This window comes from Heptranchias perlo, chromosome 9 (genome assembly GCF_035084215.1).
Source record: "Heptranchias perlo isolate sHepPer1 chromosome 9, sHepPer1.hap1, whole genome shotgun sequence".
Classification (NCBI taxonomy): Eukaryota; Metazoa; Chordata; class Chondrichthyes; order Hexanchiformes; family Hexanchidae; genus Heptranchias; species Heptranchias perlo.
The window spans coordinates 50,585,857-50,606,582 of NC_090333.1; the positions used below are offsets into that span (position 1 = coordinate 50,585,857).

The following is a 20,726-nucleotide window of genomic DNA, read 5'->3' on the forward strand; positions in this document are numbered from 1 at the left end:
TAGGGTATTTCAATGTTCCATGTTGCACCCCTAAAAGAACCAGAAGGTGCAGCACTATTTTCTGTCCTGTCGACACCTTATGCCCCTTAGGACTCTCTCAGACATGGAACTCTAATAGCTGGTACGCTTTATTTATCTCCAAGCCATTTCAGAAGATAGCATATCAACAGGATATACTCTAGCTGAGCTCAGATTCCAAAATAACTAACCAGATTTATTTACAAAAAATGTGAACAGCACAAGCTTATCTACATTGACAGTTGTAAATGGCCTGCTCTTCTAAAACTACTCTCTACTCCCAAAAGCAGTGAATGTAATGAGAGTCCCTTTATTACCAGACTGTAACACTTCTGAACTCACTTTCAATTCCACGGAACCAAAGATCAGAACTCTTTGCAAGAGGTATCCAAAACCAATCCCACTGACTCGCACTCTTCTAATAGGCTTGCATGCTGATCTGCTTCAAATGTTTATCTGCTCTTAGAACATAAGAAATAGGAGGAGTAGGCCACAAGGCCCCTCGAGCCTGCTCTGCCATTCATTAAGATCATGGCTGATCTTTGACCTCAACTCCACTTTCCTGCCCGATCCCCATATCCCTTGATTCCTCTAGAGTCCAGAAATCTGCATCTCAGCCTTGTATCTCAGCATCCATAGCCCTCTGGGTAGAGAACACCAAAGATACACAACCCTCTGAGTGAAGAAATTCCTCCTCATCTCAATCTTAAATGGCCGGTCCCTTATCCTGAGACTATGCCACCTAGGTCTAGACTCTCCAGCCATGGGGAAACAACCTCTCAGCATCTACGCTGTCAAGCCCCCTCAGAATCTTATGTTCAGATAACCACCTCTCATTCTTCGAAACTCCAGAGTGCATAGGCCCATTCTACTCAAGCTCACCTCATAGGACAACCCTCTCATCCCAGGAATTAATCTAGTGAACCTTCGCTGCATTGCCTCTAAGGCAAGTATATCCTTCCTTAGGTAAGGAGACCAAAACTGTACACAGTACTCCAGGTGAGGTCTCACCAAAGCCCTGTACAATTGTAGTAAGACTTCCTTACTTTTGTACTCCAACCCCCTTGCAATAAAGGCCAACATTCCATTTGCTTTCCTAATTGCTTGCTGTACCTGCATGCTAACTTTTTGTGTTTCCTGTATGAGGACACCCAAGTCTCTCAACACCAACATTTAATAGTTTCTCACCATTTAAAAAATATTCTGTTTTTCTGTTCTTCCTTCCAAAGTGAATAACCTCACATTTCTCCACATTATACTCCATCTGCCACCTTCTTGCCCACTCACTTAACCTGTCTATATCCCTTTGCAGACATTTTGTGTCCTCCTCACAGCTTACTTTCCCACCTAGCTTTGTATCGTCAGTAAACTTGGATACATTACACTCGGTCCCTTCATCTAAGTCATTAATGTCGATTGTAAATAGCTGAGGCCCAAGCACTGATCCTTGCGGCACCCCACTAGTTACAGCCTGAAAATGACCCGTTTATCCCTACTCTCTGTTTTCTGTTAACCAATCTTCTATCCATGCTAATGTTACCCCCAACTCCACGAGCCCTTATCTCGTGTAACAACCTTTATGTGGCACCTTATTGAATGTCTTTTGAAAATCCAAATATACAGCATCCACTGCTTCCCCTTTATCTACCCTGCTAGTTACAGCCTCAAAAAACACTAATAGATTTGTCAAACACTATTTCTCTTTCATAAAAACATGTTGACTCTACCGAATCATATTATGATTTTCTAAGTGCCCTGATGCCACTTCCTTAATAGTCCTCCAGATCTCATTACAGCCTTGGTCCAAACATGGACAAAAGCTGAATTCCAGAGGTGAGAGTGACTGCCCTTGACATCAAGGCAGCATTTGACCGAATGTGGCACCAAGAAGCCCAAGTAAAATTGAAGTCAATGGGAATCGGGGAAAATCCAGTGGCTGGAGTCATACCTTGCACAAAGGAAGATGGTAGTGGTTATTGGAGGCCAATCATCTCAGCCCCAGGACATTGCTGCAGGAGTTCCTCAGGGCAGTGTCCTAGGCCCAACCATCTTCAGCTGCTTCATTAACTACCTTCCCTCCATCATAAGGTCAGAAACGGGGATGTTCGCTGATAATTACACAGCGTTCCGTTCCATTCGCAACCCCTCAGATAATGAAGCAGTCCGTGCCCGCATGCAGCAAGACATGGACAACATCCAGGCTTGGGCTGATAAGTGGCAAGTAACATTCGCGCCAGAGAAGTGCCAGGCAATGACCACGTCCAACAAGAGAGTCTAACCACCTCCCCTTGACATTCAACAGCATTACCATTGTCGAATCCCTCACCATCAACATCCTGGGGGTCACCATTGACCAGAAACCTAACTGGACCAGCCACATAAATACCGTGGCTACAAAAAGCAGGTCAGAGGCTGGGTATTCTGTGGCGAGTGACTCATCTCCTGACTCCCCAAAGCCTTTCCACCATCTACAAGGCACAAGTCAGGAGTGTGATGGAATGCTCTCCACTTGCCTGGATGAGTGCAGCTCCAACAACACTCAAGAAGCTCGACACCATCCAGGACAAAGTGGCCTGCTTGATTGGCACCCCATCCACCACCCTAAACATTCACTCCCTTCACCACTGGCGCACTGTGGCTGCAGTGTGTATCATCCACAGGATGCACTGCAGCAACTCGCCAAGGCTTCTTTGACAGCACCTCCCAAACCCACGACCTCTACCATCTAGAAGGACAAGGGCAGCAGGCACATGGGAACAACACCACCTGCACGTTCCCCTCCAAGGGGAAATATATCGCCGTTCCTTCATTGTTGCTGGGTCAAAATCCTGGAACTCCCTTCCTAACAGCACTATGGGAGAACGTTCACCACACGGACTGCAGCGGTTCAAGGCGGCGGCTCACCACCACCTTCTCAAGGGCAATTAGGGATAGGCAATAAACGCTGGCCTCGCCAGTGACGCCCACATCCCATGAACAAATAATTTTAAAAATGGATTCCAGCATTTTCTCAACGACTGATGTCAGGCTAACTGCCCTTTAGTTCCCTATTTTCTCTTTCCCTCCTTTCTTGAATAGCGGGGTCACATTTGCTTCCAATCCGCTGGGACCGTTCTAGAATCTAGGGAATTTTGGAAGATCATAACCAATGCATCTACTATCTCTGCAGCCACCTCTTTTAGAACCCTTGGATGTAGGCCATCAGATCCAGGGGATTTATCAGCTTTTAGTCCCATTAATTTCTCAAGTACTTTTTCTCTACTGGTATTAATTACTTTAAGTTCCTCACTCTCATTAGACTCTTGGTTTCCCGCTATTTCTGGTATTTTTTTGTGTCTTCTACTGTGAAGACAGATACAAAATAATTGTTTAACGCATCTGCCATTTCCTGATTCCCCATTATAATTTCTCCAGTCTCAGCCTCTAAGGGACCAACGTTTACTTTTGCTACTCTTTTCCTTTTTACATACTTATGGAAGCTTTTACAATCCGTTTTTATATTTCTTGCTAGTTTACTTTCATATTCTATTTTCTCTCATCAATTTTTGGTAGTCCTTTGGTGGTTTCTAAAACTCTCCCAATCCTCAGGCTTACTACTCTTGGCAACATTATAGGCCTCTTCTTTTAATCTAATACTATCGTTAACTTCTTTAGTTAGCCACAGGTGGATCACTTTTCCTGTGGAGTTTTTATTTCTCAATGGAGTGTATATTTGTTCAGAATATTGAATTATTTTTTCATTGCTTTTCAACCGTCATACCCTTTAATTTGGTTTCCCAATCTACCTTAGCCAACCCACCCCTCATACCTATGGCTTTATTTAAGCTTAAGACTCTAGTTTCTGACTTAAGTATGTCACTCTCAACCTCAATGTGAAATTCTATCATATTATGATAACTTCCCTTAAAAGATGCAATGATGTCTGTCTCAACTACACCCATGGCAAAGTATTCCATGCACTTAACAACTTTTGTGTATATAAATTTCTCCTAACCTATCTCTTCACTCTTAAGTGGCAATTTAAAATGGATGATTCCTCATTACTGACTCCCCACACCAGGGAAAATAGTATTTCCATATTCACCCCATCAAAATCATTCATACTTTTGAAAATCTCAAATGCGCTCCAAGCCTTCCCTGCTCCAATGGAAATAGTTCCAGTACCTCGTCATAACTCATTTTACATCCCTAGTATCAATTTGGTGAATTTACATTGAACTTGGCTTTGATGTCATTTCTATAAAAGGATATCCAAAATTACACACGGCACTCTTAACTGCAGCCTATCCAATGTCTTGTACAAATGTATTACCTCTTTGCTTATGTATTCCATGCCCCTATTAAAAAGACAAAATTTTATTGGCCTTTTTAAGGGTTTACCTACCTGCACGTACAGGGAATTGTGTATTAGAATGCCTAGGTCCCTCGGCTCCTCCATACCTTTCAGCATCTTTTATTTCTTCCCAAAATACACCACCTCATACTTATCACTAAGTGGCATCTACCACCTATCTGCCCATTACACTAACCTATGTCCTAAAGTATTTTACAGCCCTTCTGTTTATCAACCCTTACATTTACGTAATTTGTTTATTTTAACAATGTGCTCCCCATGCAGAACATTTCCAACCCTTTTCCAGTCCAACTAATGTGGGCTAGATCCCTTCTTGTTTCACTAAACTTTGCCTTTTTTGATTCGATAAGCACCCTTATCCGTTTCTATTTTCACAGTGAACATAACTATTTGTGATCATTATTTCCCAATTGTTCTACTTTCATCAGTTATTCGTCTGGTTCATTTCTCAGAACTAAATTAGGTAATGATGTTTGCCTGTGGCACTAGAAACATACTGATCTAGGAAACAGTCATGAATGCCTCCTAAAAAGTATTCCCCATTTTGACCACATGCATTACATTTATTCCCAGTCTATTTTGGAAGAGTTAAAATCACCCAGTATTATTGCCCTGTTCTTGTACATCTTCTGAACTGTCTACACATTTTTTCCCTCTAACATTCACTGCTTGGTGGCCTGTATTGCAGAGCATTGTACCATTTCCCTTCTTATTTCTTAATTCTACCCCTATGGATTCTGACTTAACTCTATCTGGAACATCTGTACATTCCAGCACTGGATAGAATCCCTTATTAATACTGCCTCTTCTCCAACCCCACCCCCCCAATTTTTCTCCTGAAAATGTTATAACCAGAAATACTAAAGTTCCCACTCCTGTCTAAACTCAAGCCATGTCTCCATTATAGCTACTATATCATGCCACTACATAGTTATCAATGCCTTTAACTCTCCAACTGTTTAGAAGGCTTCATGCATTCACAAACTGTATATTAACTAATTGTTTGACAATCTTACTATTTTAATTCCTCCTCCCTTTGAATTGCTCATTTTTTTGTTTTTCTTTCCTTTCAACACCCCTTGCCATTTTGCTTTTCTGTTTCCTCATTTTATTTTTTTTCCCCTGCCATATTAGTTTAAACCATCCTCCATAGCACTAATTACTACCCCAGCAAGGACACTGTTCCCAGCCCTGTTCAGGTGTGTCCCATCCATCCCGTACAGGCCTGTCCTGTCCCAGAACTGATTCCAGGAATTTGAACCCTTCCTTCTCCAACCACTTATTTACCTCCCTTATCTGGCTATTCCTATATTGACTATAAACGCAAAATTATTACCTTTGAGGCCCTGCTCTTCAACCTATTTACTAATTCCAGAAACTCCTTTTGCAAGACACCAATTCTAATCCTATGTCACTAGTTATAACATGAACCATGACTTCTGGCCGTTCCACTTTCCTCTCTTGCGCCTGCTCGATTATGTCCCTTGCCCTTTCGCTTGAGAGGCAGCACATCATGTGGGACTCATTTGTGGCTATCTGCTATTTCTTGGACTGTGGAATATCCTATCAATACGGCATTTCACTGCTCCCCTTTTTGATAACTACATGCTCCAAAGTGCTGTAGTTTTACTCCATGGTTGCTCTCAAGTTGTTGTCATTGGGATACTCAGTATTGAATACTTATTTGTCAATTAAACACGCAGGGTATCTCTGCACTAACTCAAGTCTTCTTTTTCTAGCCCAATGGATGGTAAACATTTCCCTTCCTCACTAACATTATATCCACAGTGTGGCCAACTCCTGAGAACCCTTCAATCTCCCATATGCGAGTGTTACCAGCTGTTCTTGAAGCTCAAGTTCCAGCACAAGCAGTCACAGACATTTCCGCACGTGGTCATCATGGACACATAAAGCACCCTGGCCCTCCCACAATCCGCAGGTACTGCACAACACAGGCTTCAGCTAATCATCTCCCCCACCCCGCCCATACTAACCAGCTATTTTCAACTACTTAGTTTGGTTTCTCTCAGGATCAACCTGTGTTTTTTCTCCCATCTATCATGTCCCCTTTGCCCTTGTACTGCCTGGAAAGCAAAATGAATTCTGGATACACACAATACATATTGATGCTACAGAGTTGATCACATTAATTGTTCTTCTGACAACTCCATTTCCAGGTTGATTAATCTACAGCGGGGAGCGATCTACAATTCTCACACAAAGTCTTCCTGGCTCAACTATTACCGATTGGAAACAAAAAATAAAGGCCACCTTCCGGATGCCAGACACAGTAGAGCCATGTGGCCATCTTGGACCTTCACTAGCCTCAGCTTTACATGTAAACAGCGCATTCTTTGTTAATTTATAGTTATACACAAAGCTCGCTCTGTCCATCTACCTATATACAGTCACAATACTATGGAATTTGTCCTACCCCTTCTGAAACAAAGTGTGTAAATTACACACACCCCAGGTGAGGATAAGCCTTGGCTTCTGTGCAATTCCATTGCAGTTGGATAGCCTAAGATTTGCTCACACGTCAATAATGACTAATTGGGCAATGTACAGCAAGTGCCTACAGAATTATACCCCATCAAGTCAATAACTTCAGAAGAGGGAAGAAAATTGCAAAAAATCCAATGAATCAACTGTTGGTTCCCAAATGGTTAATGGGATTCTTTTTTCTCCCCCTCTCACCTTTCCTGCATCCTGTCCTAAAGATGACAACCCAGAGTACAGTTTTCATGGGTGCTGGCTGCCAGCCTAAATTGTCATTTTTTCATGTACCAACACAAACCATGAGTTAGCAGGCTATTTAATCATGGGATGAGGGGCATCATGGTTGAACTTGATCCGTACATCAACCAAACATTCACATACTTTCCAGCAGGGGGCAATGGATAGAGATCAACTTATCATCAAGGGTACAATCAGTCAAAATATTTTTCTTTTAAAAAGTGCCTTCTGTAACTTGATATAGAACGATTTTCACAACATTAAATTTGAAATAGATATCACCCAGCAGTTTAATTTATAGTAGTTACGTGATGTTCAGAAGCAGTACCACAAATAATTCCGATCCTTTCTCTTCATTTATCACAAGAAAATTTTATATGGGGATCGCTCGCCTGGTTCAACAAGAATTTTGATTTCATTAAAAAATACTTTTAATGGTTATCATTCAATTTGCCAAAATACCAATTAAAATGCATTTCTTACAGTGATGCACGACAATGAAACACCACATTCAATATCACAACAGTGGCAGAATGCAGGTTTGATTCTCCAAGCTGCAAAATTCAACTGGGTTTATATCACTGTAGGATAGTGCACAGCAGCAGTCAGCCACAGGGAAGGAGAAAGAGGGATGAAGCTATACACACATCCTAACACCCAACTTAATGCCGCACTATAGATGGTATAAATGCCGGCAATCCAGCCCCAAGTTGAATACATAAGCCAGGGAGCCTGGAGGAGAGAAAACTGGAATTTAAAAACTTAATGCCTCTATATTCAGAACTGTTTCAAAGCAAAAAAACACATCAATACAGAAACTTGTGCAGTGAAACAAGTCAATCTTGTATTAAAACCCATTTCTAGTTTCAATTTCTCCTAAAATAGCAATTTGTTTTTCCAATTTCTCAAGCTCCATTTCCCCTGCTTGTAGTACTTCCTCTTCACTCCTGCCACACTGACAGCCAAATAAATGGCTGGGGAAAGCCCAGCTCACAGCAGCACCATTTGAAAGGAAAGTACAGAACATTCCACTCGGGGCACCTTTCCCAAGAAGTATTTATGACCACAGAAACCAACTAGCACCACTACAGAATTCAATGGAATCTTAAGAGGTCGCAATATTTAAAAAATCACATACACCTTGTGACAGACCCCTAACCCCTATGCATTTGGAAACACCTTTCTCTGGTCTGTGGGTGAGTTTTTTTGGCTTCTGCCCAACTGATAACCATTTCTGTACATCGTAACCCTCTTCGTCAAATTCCATTTCCCCAACTCCTACAAGTACATTCCCCTTTGAGCATTTCACCCTTTCCTCCCTCATGCCTCCAATTTAAAAATCCTTGTCATGTACTGCCTCCCAAAGACCCAAGCTGCTACTTCTCCAAAATGCCTTTACATCTCAACTCCCTAGCCCTAACTTCACCATCCTCCTGTCCTCAACATTCATAAACACCCAACCTACATCATCGCCCACCCCCTCGACTCCATACCTCGTGGGTTCTCCGCAGCGAAGGTAGCCTTGATCTCAGACAACGCCATCCCTGATGATGCTATCTGACTTCTTCCTAATCTCCCGTAGCACCCACAACTCCCAACCCACCTCCAATCTCACTAGTCTCAATATCTGCTATTGAAAAAACTCTTGCAGCTCCTTTACAACATCACTTTCAAATTCCGAAATCTCTTGCTTTTGACCCTCAGTTCATCAAAGCACCTCTGCCACTGTCGACTAGCTCAATCATTCCCTTGCCTATGACGTCTTTGTTCCCAGTGAATCAAATGCTGTCTCCCACTAATTGTTCACAATCTTTTCCCCCCTCAAGTCAGAAGGATACACACCTAGTTATCAATCTGCAGAACTGACTTGATTACAAAGATAAATGTATCGCTCCCATCCACTCGACCTTCACCTCAAAACACCAGTGCAAGGAACTCTATCTCGAAGATGGAGGCCAGGTGCATAGCTCCTTCCACTGCTTTCTCCCTTTCCTTTCATCGCCAGCCTCCATCCAGTCCAGTCTCCTATCCACTAACCTTCAACCAGTCTTTCTGCAGTCTCTTCCCCCGCTGTCTGAGCTCACCTCATTCATGATGCCCATCTCCTGCGCCTATGACCCCCCCGCCCCCATCCCAGTCAACACCCTTTCCTGTCTCCAATCTAGTCAACTGATATGAGTTCCCCTTCCTTATGGATCAGCTCCCTTCCCTTTATAATCACCATTACCCCTCCTCAAAAAACCCACCCTCAACCCATCCATCTTCTCCAAGTACTGTCCCATCTCAAATCTCCCTTTCCTGTTTAAGGTCCTCAAATATATCACTGCCACTGAGTTCGATGCCAATCTTTCTCAAATTTCCTTTTTTGAATCCCTCCAGTTCTCTTCCACCTTTCACCAAAATAACTCTAGCTGAAGGCACAGAAAACATCATGGCGCATTAACCCTCCTCATTCACTTCAAGTTTTCTGCAGCATTCAATATAGTTGACTAGGCCATCCACCTCTAACACCTCCCTTCCAATGTCCCGGTCAGAGAGTCAGCCATTGCGTGGTTCCATTCCTACCTATCCATCAATCCAGCATTACCCCCACACACCATTACCTCTAGAGTCCAAGTATCTAAACACAGTCCATCCCTCTTCCTTGTTCACATGCTTGCCCCTTGGAAACATCATCCACTGGCGCAGGGTCAACTTCCACACGTATATTGATGACACCCAGCTCTACCTCTCCACTTCTTCTCTTGACCCCACAACAACTTCTCTGCTATCAGATTCCTTGCCCAACAAGTCTTGAATAACCTGCAACTTCCTCCAGCTCATCAGGAAGACTCAACTCATTGTCTTCAGGCCCTGCCATTTTCTTGCTACAGGGTCTCTTCCCCTCTATCGGCACCGTCTGAGGCTGAAACAAACTGCTCTCAACCTTGAGCTTAAAACCTCACGTGCCGTCCGTCACCCTAAATTCTATTACCCTACATCCTATCCACCACCAAGACCAATTACTTCCACGCCCTGATACTGTCCTTCCACCACCAAAACCTGGACTCCTCCAGACTCAAAGCTGCTCTTGCTGGCCTCCCATCCTCCACCCACCATAAACTCTAACTTGTTCACATACCCTTTGCCCCTAACCAATCACCATTGTCCTCACTGATCTGCATTGACTCTTTGTCCCCCAACTTAAAATCCTATCCTTAAATCCGTCCATGGTCTCAACCAACCCCACCTCTGCAATCCCCTCCAGTCCCTCCAACTACTCCGTTCCTCTGACTCTGGCCTTTTGTGCATCTCCCCTCACTTCGTCCCACTCACTGGTGGCAGACACATCAGCCACCTTGGTCCTACTTTCTGGATTTCCCTCCCTAAATTTCTAAGCCACTCCATCTTTAAAAACCTTCTCAAAACCCATCTCTTCAAACAAACTTTATCATCCCTTTATCCTTTGGGTATCGGTTTCCTAACATCTATTTGTGAACGGCCTTGGAATGTCACTGTTAAAAAGCGCTACACAAATGCAAGCTGTTTTGTCTGTCAAAAAGTTTTCACAAAATTATTAAACTCTGATAGTACAAATTCTACTGTTTAGCAACAGTACAAGGCCACTGGGCCCAACAAATACACCACATTTTGAGCGATCTTAAGCCCACCTATTCACAACCTTCAATTATTCTGTTGTCCAGGTATTCCTCAAATTACTTCACAAACCTGCTTATATTGTCTACCTGTCAAGCGCATTCCTGGTAACTTACTCTTTTGGTTAAAAACATTCTGGCTGATTTGCCCTTTTATTCTTAACTTCCTAGCTTTTAAATTTATATCCCCTGGCTTTGGAGCCCATTACCAGAGAGAACAATTGGATCAGTTCTATCAATCCCCTCCATTGAAAATTTCAACTTGCATTCAAGATGTTCAAAATGATCATTTAACGGTTTCTAAAATGAATTAAAGCATGTTTGGCACAAAGTATCTGCTACAATTGCAAATGATAGTTTAATTTTAAAAAATGCAACCTCTCCAAATAACATTTTTCAATTGGATACCAGGCACTTGCTGTAATCCTATCTCTCCACTTAGATTCTAAATGCTGAACACTCATGTCCTACAATTTTCATGCTCACCGTATTCCCATAGCAATACATGCAGCATTTACATCACACTGTTATATCTCTAGAAATGGGGTTACATATTTTATCTCTCCGAATATAATAGCAAAGTAGCAATGAATCTGTGAAAGACATTGGCAAGTCCACAGTTGAGTACTTCATGCAATCTTGAGCACTCCATTTTGGAAAGGATATTAGAACTGAAGAAAAGGTGCAATGTAGATCCACTATATTAGGAATGAGGGGACATAGTTATGATGTGACAAAAAAAAACTTGAGTGCGTTTACTGCAGCAGAGATGGTTAATAAGGAGGTGGGGGTGGAAAGAGATCTAATGTACATGTTCAAAATTATGAAAAAGATGAGCAGGTGAATAGGGAAAGATTTTAATTGGTCAATGAATCAGTAATAAAAGGGCATAAACTCAAGTGAGGAATTACCACCAATAGGTATGATGGACCAAATGGCTTCTCTCTGTACTGTAATTTCTATGATTTTATGAAATGTCTCATCTCTACTACAACAGCTCGAGCCACCAATATAAAAATCCAACACAATATTAGAACCCTCACTGAACAGAGTCCAATGTCTTAGCTGGGGAGCCAGCATTCTGGTAGATATGCCATGTGCATGTAATGGCGTTATTGCCAATTTGTGCTCCTCAAACTCCCCATCACTGCGCAAACCAATAATTTCAGCCTGTACAGCAAGCATAACCTAGCCATCACAAAGAGACATTTCATGCACTTACACTGGCTAAATCAGTGCAACAGCAGCAGAAACGTGTATCTTTAGGTTTTTACCAGTCAATTAAAATGGATTTGAAATTTACCTTGATATTAGTCATGGGGTTTCCCACTGGTGCTGGACCCAGGATTCCAGCCCCTGGGGCGAGAGACTGCTGGGCTGTAGGAGGAGGTCCCTGCTGAGTGGGAAAAAATGAATCAAAGCAACAGTATTTTTTCTTTCCTATTTTCCCTCCTCCTCACCTGAAAGCAGAGATTAAGGTGGGGTACAGTTTCATGGGTTCCTGTTACCCTCTGATAGCCTGCTTAAGTGGTTATGTTTTATATGAGGCAGAGTGCCAGCAGGCTATTTGAGGAGCCTAGCAATAGAGAATACTTATGTCCTGATCAATCAGAAACAGAAACCTGGCTGATTTTATCCCTCCCTAGACCAGAGACATTGAAGTTAATTATAGTATTGTTGCCCCAGCTGAGGTTAGCTAACTCAGCAGTCAGATGATCAAACCTGGTCTATGTAGACCAGTTCCACACCAGGTAGTACATTTATCAGAGGCAAGCGTGGAAGCTGAAGTAACTGCCTAATGGCAAAATTGGCCTCAATGCCCTGGGGTAGGGGTACTGCACCTGATCCTGGCTGAAGGTGCATGTATTAGATGTCAGATGAGCTCGCTGACCTACATTGGCTCCAAGTCCGGGAATGCCTCGATTTTAAAATTCTCATCCTTGTTTACAAATCCATCCATGGCCTCGCCCCTTCCTATCTATGTAACCTCCTCCAGCCCTACAACCCTCTGCACTCCTCCAATTCTTGCTTCTTGCACATCCCTGATTTTAATCTCTCCATTACTGGCAGCCATGCCTTCAGCTGCCTAGGCCTAGGCTCTGGAATTCCCTCCCTAAACGTCACCGCCTCGTTAAGACTCTCCTTCAAACCTAACTCTTTGACCAAGCTTTTGGTCACCTGTCCTAATATCTCTGTGATTCAGTGTCAAATTTTGTTTGATAACACTCCTGTGAAGCGCCTTGGGTCATCTTACTACACTAAAAGCGCTATATAAATGCAAGTTGTTGTTGTTGAGAACAGGATCAGGCTTCCAGATGATACCTTCAGAGATGAACAGGAAGAAAGTGACCAAAAAAAAAAATCTTGCATCAAATGTGAAAAAAATAAATGTGATATACCGATCAGCTCAGTATGGCAGCTGAAAAAAAAAATGCATCCCACTGTAATCAAAGTCCAGCAAGTGGCAGTATACATCCTTTTCAAACCCAACTAGCTTTGTCGAAAGGCTGTCATCTTTGGAAAATCTTTTCTCATCACAAACAATATTATTACATCACTTGCACATGTTAGGACTAAAGATGTATAAAAATGTAAAGCAAAAGAAGAAAAGAAGTTCCCCAAATACTTCTTCACAAAAACAATGCCCTTTGAATTTAAGTCTAAAACTATGCAAAGTTGAGTATTTATTTAGGGCCAATTTTCTCTCATTTATCCTCTCCCCACCAGAGGATGCTGTCAGTTGATGGACATAGCTCCAACAGTCCACTGAAACCCCCCTGCAAGTGCATATTTTTCATATGCAAACTTAGACAGTAAAATGGCAGCAGGACATTAGAATCTGGAGGGCATTACAATTAACCCCGTTTCTGCCCTTATGCAATGCAAACACATGCATTTTTCAGCAGGAATCACTGGATAGCAATCAGGAGTGAAACTCTAGCGGATTTTTTCCTTCCATTATGCAATGGAGTTAGAGAATTGCAGGACCCCCGTTGCTTACCTGGGTGAGGTCAGCTAATTCAGCATGGATTGGAAAATCGGAGTTCAGACATTTTGGTCTAGATGGCTTAATGCTACAGTGGATGCTGCTTTTACTCATTGTTATTGGGGGAGCTTTAAATCGAGTGCCTCACAAAGTTCTCAAGTTCTTTTTGTACTGAACAGAATGAGGAACATTTACATTTTGCACCCAGAAATAGCATCAAGTGCTCCAAGGTTAAGGGCTGCAGGATTACATTCAGATTAAAACTCTTTCGCTATTCTGCCCTCGACAAGATGTTTGACTCCAATCTTAAGAGTCTTTTCTCATAATGCAAACAACTTGCATTTATATAGCACATTTAACGTAGTAAAACGTCCCAAGGTGCTTCAAATCTTCCAACACTAACAGTTAGCCTCATAGCTCTTCTCTGCAGCAACTGCAGGTTTAAGTGTTTCTCTAGTGTCTCACTGACCAAAATTGGGCACAGCACTCAAAAGGTGCAGTCTGACCAGGGTACTGTACACCATTTTAGCATTACATCCTCTCGTTTGTACTCTACATAGTTCAGCATTCTATTCACTTTGTTGACTATGAATGTGCATGCTAAGTACAAGTCTATTTACACACCGAGATACCCAAATCACCCTCAGCTAGTTCAACATATGGAATGTGCATATCACCCATTTTTCTTCCGATGTTCCGAAGGGAGTCGTAGAGGAATTTTCCAGTTTCCCTCCTTCGCTAATTGGCCTGGGTTTCATCTGTTTTCTTGCTACTCCCAGGAGATTACATGGCTGTGAGGGGGTGGGGAGTGTATGTACTGTGATGCATACAACATCACAACTGTGTGAGATAGGCTGGATGGACCAGTAGATCTGTCATTTTTGTACGTTTGTAAGTTCAATGTCCATATTGAATTTAATTTGCTACTATAATCCAACTCACTTTGTAGGTCTTTGGCTGCCTCTTCAGATTTGTCTGCTGCCCCTAACTTTCTTCTTCCCTCCCCCTATTCCTGCTTGACATTGTCTGAATTTGACCAAATACTTCTGAATCAGGGAATTAATGTAAGTAAGTAAATTTGCCAATTTGGACATCAAAAAGCTCACCCAAACCAACATTTATCATTGCATTATTCATTAACCCTACCTTGTTGCTTTGACCAGTTTGCACACTTCCAGGGAAATAGGTTTGACTTCCAGCATAATACGAAGGCACCACCTGCACAGCCATACTGTAGTCCACATTGGTATTTGCAGATGTGTGCTAGAAGGAAAAATAAAACTTAACATTTCAACTTTGAATACAAGTTTTTAGGACTAGGAAAAGGCCATTTGGCCCAATGGGACTGACCTTTTTTAAGCGATCTCAACCCGACCTACCTTCTCACCATATCTCTCAATCATTTTTCTCTCCAAGAAACACATCCAATTGCACCTCAAACCTATTTACATTGTGTTTCAATGCTCTTTACTGGTAACTTATTCTAGAAATCTATTACCTTTTTTGTACAAAAACAGTTCTGTCCTCTCAACACATATATATCCTTTACTTCCTAGTTTTAAAATCTCAGACTGGAGCCCTCTACCATAACAAATTTGCTTGAATTAAGTTTGAAGTTTATAATAAAGACAGTTGCATTCATATAGCCCGTTGTATCTTGAAAATTCTACAATGAGTTACTCTGAAGTGCAGTGACTTACGGGGTCAAATGTGCCAGCCATTGTACACAGCAACATCCCTTAAACAGGAACGAGGTGAATATATGTATTGTTGATTGAGATTTAATATATTTTTGGTGGCGTTGGTTGAGGGAGAATTGGTGGTCAATTAACCAAGAAAGCTCACAGTTCTTTTTTAAATAGTACGATCAGATCTTTCACATCAATCTGAGCTAATTGGGAAGACCTAAATTAGGGGCCATAAATATAAGATAGTCACTAATAAATCCAATACGGAATTCAGGAGAAACTTCTTTACCCAGGAAGTGGTTAGAATGTGGAACCACAAGGAGTAGCTGAGGTGAATAGCACAGATGCATTTAACGGGAAGCTAGATAAGCATGCGAGGGAGAAAGGAATAGAAGGATATGCTGATAGAGTTAAATGAAGCAGGGTGGGAGGAAGCTTACGTGGAGCATGAAAACTGGCACGTACCAGTTGGGCCGAATGGCCTGTTTCTGTGCTGTAAATTCTATGTAATTCTCTTTCCTACTCCACTCCCCCTAAAAGACATGAACTTTAGAACATTTGAATTTTTTCCTTCCACCCACCACTCCCAATTTTGTCCCTTCTCTGCTGAATTGTGTGGTAGTTCCACAAGCAGACAATGCTCCTGTAGCTTTTAAAATTGACCACTCGTAACCCCAGATAGTGCATGTTGACAGGCATCAGAGCTGTGCCAAATCCTCTAGTCATAGATACATAAACATATACACATAGTATGCACATTAGATATTTTAAATATTTTAATATACATAGAAATAAAGTGCACAAAACACCCCCTCCCTCTTATACACACACACACAAATATCTGGTTAGAATAGGATTTCTAAAAGGATAAGCAGAAACAGAGGTGATCTATGGAACGATTGTTTGAGTTGCTAGGACCATGGAAGTGTCATACTAAGCTAACCAATCAAGAATAATATAATGCATAATAGACCAGAAAGCTACTCCAGAGTTTTGCCAGATTGACCTTTTGTTGGAGGGGTTTTGTTTGGGGGGGTGGGGGTGGCGCAGGGGGAAAGAGGAAATACCTTTGTACAACCATTCTTCAGGATAATAAATGGATGAAGTTCATGGTGGAGCAGATTGTAGAATGGTCTGTGGAAAAATAGGCTTGATGGACAAATGGCCTTTTTAAACCATCTGTTCCACATTTCAAATTAAAATTTTTCCCTCTCGTCCATTCCTAGCAGTTTTTCCCCCGACCAGTTTGAAGTCACAAAATACAGCTCTTTCTCCTTAAACGCTGTTCATTCAAAAATGTAACAATCCAATTGTAAGTGATCACATTGTTGGATAGGAGCCCTACTCCCTGACCTCCATCTTCACTGATGTGGATGCAGCCACTAGAGCAGAGTTGTCAAACATACGGCCCGTGATACAATTTAATCCAGCCCAAAGTGTCCGCTTAGTTTCCCATATGTCCCATAATGGGACACTATTCTGCCAGGCGCTGCTTCTCTCAGCCTGGGAGAAATGTGGCTTTTAAGCTTTGCGCTGCTGCAGTTGAGGACTAATATGGCAACGACAATGCTGCCAGCACAGATTAGGTGCAAGGCCTCGTGCCCAGAAATTGCCATACGTTTTATACCTAACAGACAGGTAAAATGCATACCAATTTCTACCCGTGTGTCCAAATAACTTTTGCTCAATGTGGCCCACACCAAGTGCCAGGATGTCAGATCAGGCCTACCATGTAAACGGAATTTGACACCCCTACATTAGAGGGTATGTAAAAATGGCATGAGCAAAGTTCCTGTGCCAAAAACAATTCCTGATGTGGTAAAACACAAACCAGGAAAAAGGAAACACAGGGCAATTTCATACTTAGGTCATCTCTGGGACGTCTTAAGAGGCTACAAGGTGCATTATTTGCAACTTTCTGGCAGCAAAGGACTCAGGTCAGATGGGAAGGGGCAATAAAGAAACAAGGAAAAAAAAACTTGCCAACAAAATACCCATGAAAAGAAAGAAAACTGGAAAAATTAACTTTCCACAGAAGGCACTAATTATGGCCGATAATCAACATGGTTTTCGTTGCTACACAAATTAGCTTAACCCCTGCAGTTGGCTGAGCTTAGATTAGCCTTTTTCACGTGGGTTTCCATCTCAATGCAGGCTGATTGGAATAGAACTAGTCTTGCTTGGTTTTTATTGACATGTCAATCCCTGTAGTTTCAGTACTCTGAATGTTCAATATATAAAATTTTTTTTGCCATTTTTAACGTGTTAAAATTCCGGCTGCCATAGAGGGTTAAGCTCCAATGGGAAAGGGGGCCTTTTCTCATCTTTTACTTTTGTTCTTAAATGTCAAACAAAACTCATCCTAAAATTCCTGAAAAAGACCGTAATGACCGATGGGAGAATCAAACAGCCTTCAGAGCAATCTTTGATTTAATGATTTATGTGGATATGCGCTGCTGCTGGTGATATTTAGAAGTACTTAAATGCACACAGACGAAAAGCTGCCAGTAGTCACCTCCTCCCTCCCCCCACTATATTTGAATCAGGAGCAGGAATATATGCACAGTGAGACTAAGGTGGTGGGCTGCTGACTTATTTTCAGAATGAATTGCGTCATCTATAGCTGCAATGTCTGTTTAGCCTCCCATGGATGGGTTTAATCTTATAGGTGTGGTCTCCCTGCCACACAGTTACCTCCAAAGATCCCTAAAGATCCATTCTTGGCCTCCTCACTGTGCCCGAGTGACATAATCCATAGACACTGGGTCAACTTCCATATATATGCTGATGACATCTAGCTCCACCTCACCACAACTTCCCTTGGCTCCACAATCACATCCACACCTCTAAGACACCATGTTTGGATAAACCAGAATTTCCTACAATTGAACACTGGGAACATCAAAGTTATCGTTTTCAACGCTGCCAAAAAACCTTGCCATCGACTCTAGGTCCATCTCTAGCTGCTCACTCAGGCTGAACCAAGTGACAAGTAACCTTGCCGTTCTGTTCGGCAGAAGCGGTTCTTGATGGTGGTTAGTCAGAGATTCAAAGCTCACTTACTTCCACCGCTGCAAACTTGCTCATTCCAGCTTTACGTTACCTCCAGGGCCACCAAAACATTTATCCATACCACAGTCACCCCAGAACTGAACTTCTCTAACATCCTTCTTGCTGGCCTAATGAGCCCCACATACTCAATCGCCAAAATTCCTTTGCGCACAACCTCTTCTCCATTAAGTCCTATTCATCCATCACCTCCAAACTCAGTGACCTATACTGGCTCTCCGTCCAACAACCAAATTTAAAATCTTGGTCATAGTCTAAAATCTCTCCACAGCATCACCTCACTCTACCTCCTTAATCTTTTCCACTTTTACATCCAGTCCTTGGACTCTGGCCCCCTATACAAAATAGCAATTTATGTTCCCCCAAAGTTGTCCCCATCTCCAAAATGGTCAATGGGACCCAGATGTTAAACAAATATTTTTGAAGTAAATTTCAAACTTGATTTTTAAAAAAAAAAAGTATAGGTAAAAATTGAGTTTAAAAAATACAAACAGAATACTGAAGGAGAAAGAATGAGGGAGAAAAAAGTGGTTTCAATTGTTTAAACTGTGCTTTGCACTTTTGTTTGAGCAAATTAGGGTTAATATTGCAATAATAAAGCTATCCTTGATGCTTATGCAACTTTATTAATTCAATATAGTTTTTATCCCCCCATCATAGCGCATGAGCTGAAAACAAGACTGGTCAACATAGACAGGAGTCTCCCAGAATATGCCAAAAATTTGAGCTAAAGCAAAATTTTAAAACTTTTGTCTACAGATGACACTGAATCGCCCCCATTTTTCGTCTATTTACTATTTCTACCTGTAAGGTCAGCATTTTCAACGACCCCGTCCATTAGAATTGAACAACTTTTGAACAGATACTGAGCCCAGCAGTACAAGGAATCTGCAGCACAAACAGCAGACATATCAAACATCCTTTTTAAAAGATATATATATTTCCTTTCCTAAAACTTTCCTAATCTCCCTAAACATGCACCACTCCAAAGCTGATAAGGTGTTTGATCTATACTGAGGACTATGCATACAATCTAACCCAAGAAACTAGCAAAAGCTGGCCAACAGCTCTTTAAAAAAACTGACAACTCAAAAAATTCCCTGAACACAAACATGTGAAAACAAGTAATTACATTGCTTTTCCACAGCAAACTCCATGGGAAAAGTGATCCATCCGTGGCTAAAGAAGTTAAGGATATTAGATTAAAAGAGGCTTATAATGTTGCGAAGAATAGTAGTAAGCCTGAGGATTGGGAGAGTTTTAGAAACCAGCAAAAGATGATCAAAAATTTGATAAAAAGGGAGAAAATAGAATGAGAGTAAACTCGCAAGAAATATAAACACAGATTATAAGAGCTTCTACAAGTATGTAAAAAGGAAGAGAGTAGCAAAAACAGACATTGGTCCCTTAGAGGCTGGGACAAATATCAGCAGAGAAAAAGTATTAGAGAAACTAATGGGACTAAAAACCAACAAATCCCCTGGACCCGATATCCTGATTCCTAGGGTTCTAAAAGAGGTGGCTGCAGATAGTGGATGCATTGGTCGTGATCTTCCAAAATTCCCTAAGTTCTAGAATGGTCCCAACGGATTGGAAGGTAGCAAATGTAACACCGCTAATCAAGAAAGGAGGGAGAGGAGAAAACAGGGAACTACAGGCCAGTTAGCCTGACATCTGTTGTCAGGAAAATTCTTGGAATCCATTATTAAGGAAGTGGTAACAGGGCACTTAGAAAACCATAATATGAATACCAGAGTCAACCTGGTTTTACGAAAGGGAAATCATGTTTGACAAATCTATGAGAGTTTTTTTGAGGATGTACCTAGCAGAGTAGATAAAGGGGAACCAGAGGATGTAGTATATTTGGATTTTCAAAAGGCATCCGATAAGGTGCCACATAAAAGGTTGTTACGCAAGATAAGGGCTCATGGGCTTTGGGGTAATATATTAACATGGAGAGAGGATCGGTTAATGGACAGAAGAGAGTCGGGATAAATGGGTCATTTTGGCAGGCTGTATCTACTGGGGTGCAGCAAGGATTAGTACTTGGGCCTCAGCTATTTACAATCTATATTAATGACTTAGATGAAGGGACCAAGTGTAATGTATCCAAGTTTGCTGACGATACAAAGCTAGGTGGGAAAGTAAGCTGTGAGGAGGACACAGAGTCTGCAAAGGTATATAGACAGGTTACATGAGTGGGCAAGAAGATGGCAGATGGAGTATAATGTGGGTAAATG

The 20,726-nt window shown here is 41.8% G+C and overlaps 1 protein-coding gene across 4 annotated transcripts in view; it reads right to left on the minus strand.

Annotated features, from left to right (window-relative positions):
* The window catches only part of raver2 (ribonucleoprotein, PTB-binding 2), a 93,051-nt gene that overhangs the window by 1,679 nt on the left and 70,646 nt on the right, over positions 1 to 20,726 (minus strand). Inside the window, exons 14-15 of one of the 4 annotated variants that reach the window (XM_067990393.1) lie at positions 14,876 to 14,992; positions 12,047 to 12,136 (exon numbers count right to left, since the gene is read on the minus strand). In XM_067990393.1, the coding sequence (XP_067846494.1) occupies positions 12,047 to 12,136; positions 14,876 to 14,992 (207 nt within the window). Of the gene's footprint in view, positions 1 to 12,046; positions 12,140 to 14,875; positions 14,993 to 20,726 lie in introns of those variants that run through there. The other 3 variants (XM_067990392.1, XM_067990394.1, XM_067990395.1) reach the window with 3 other exon arrangements.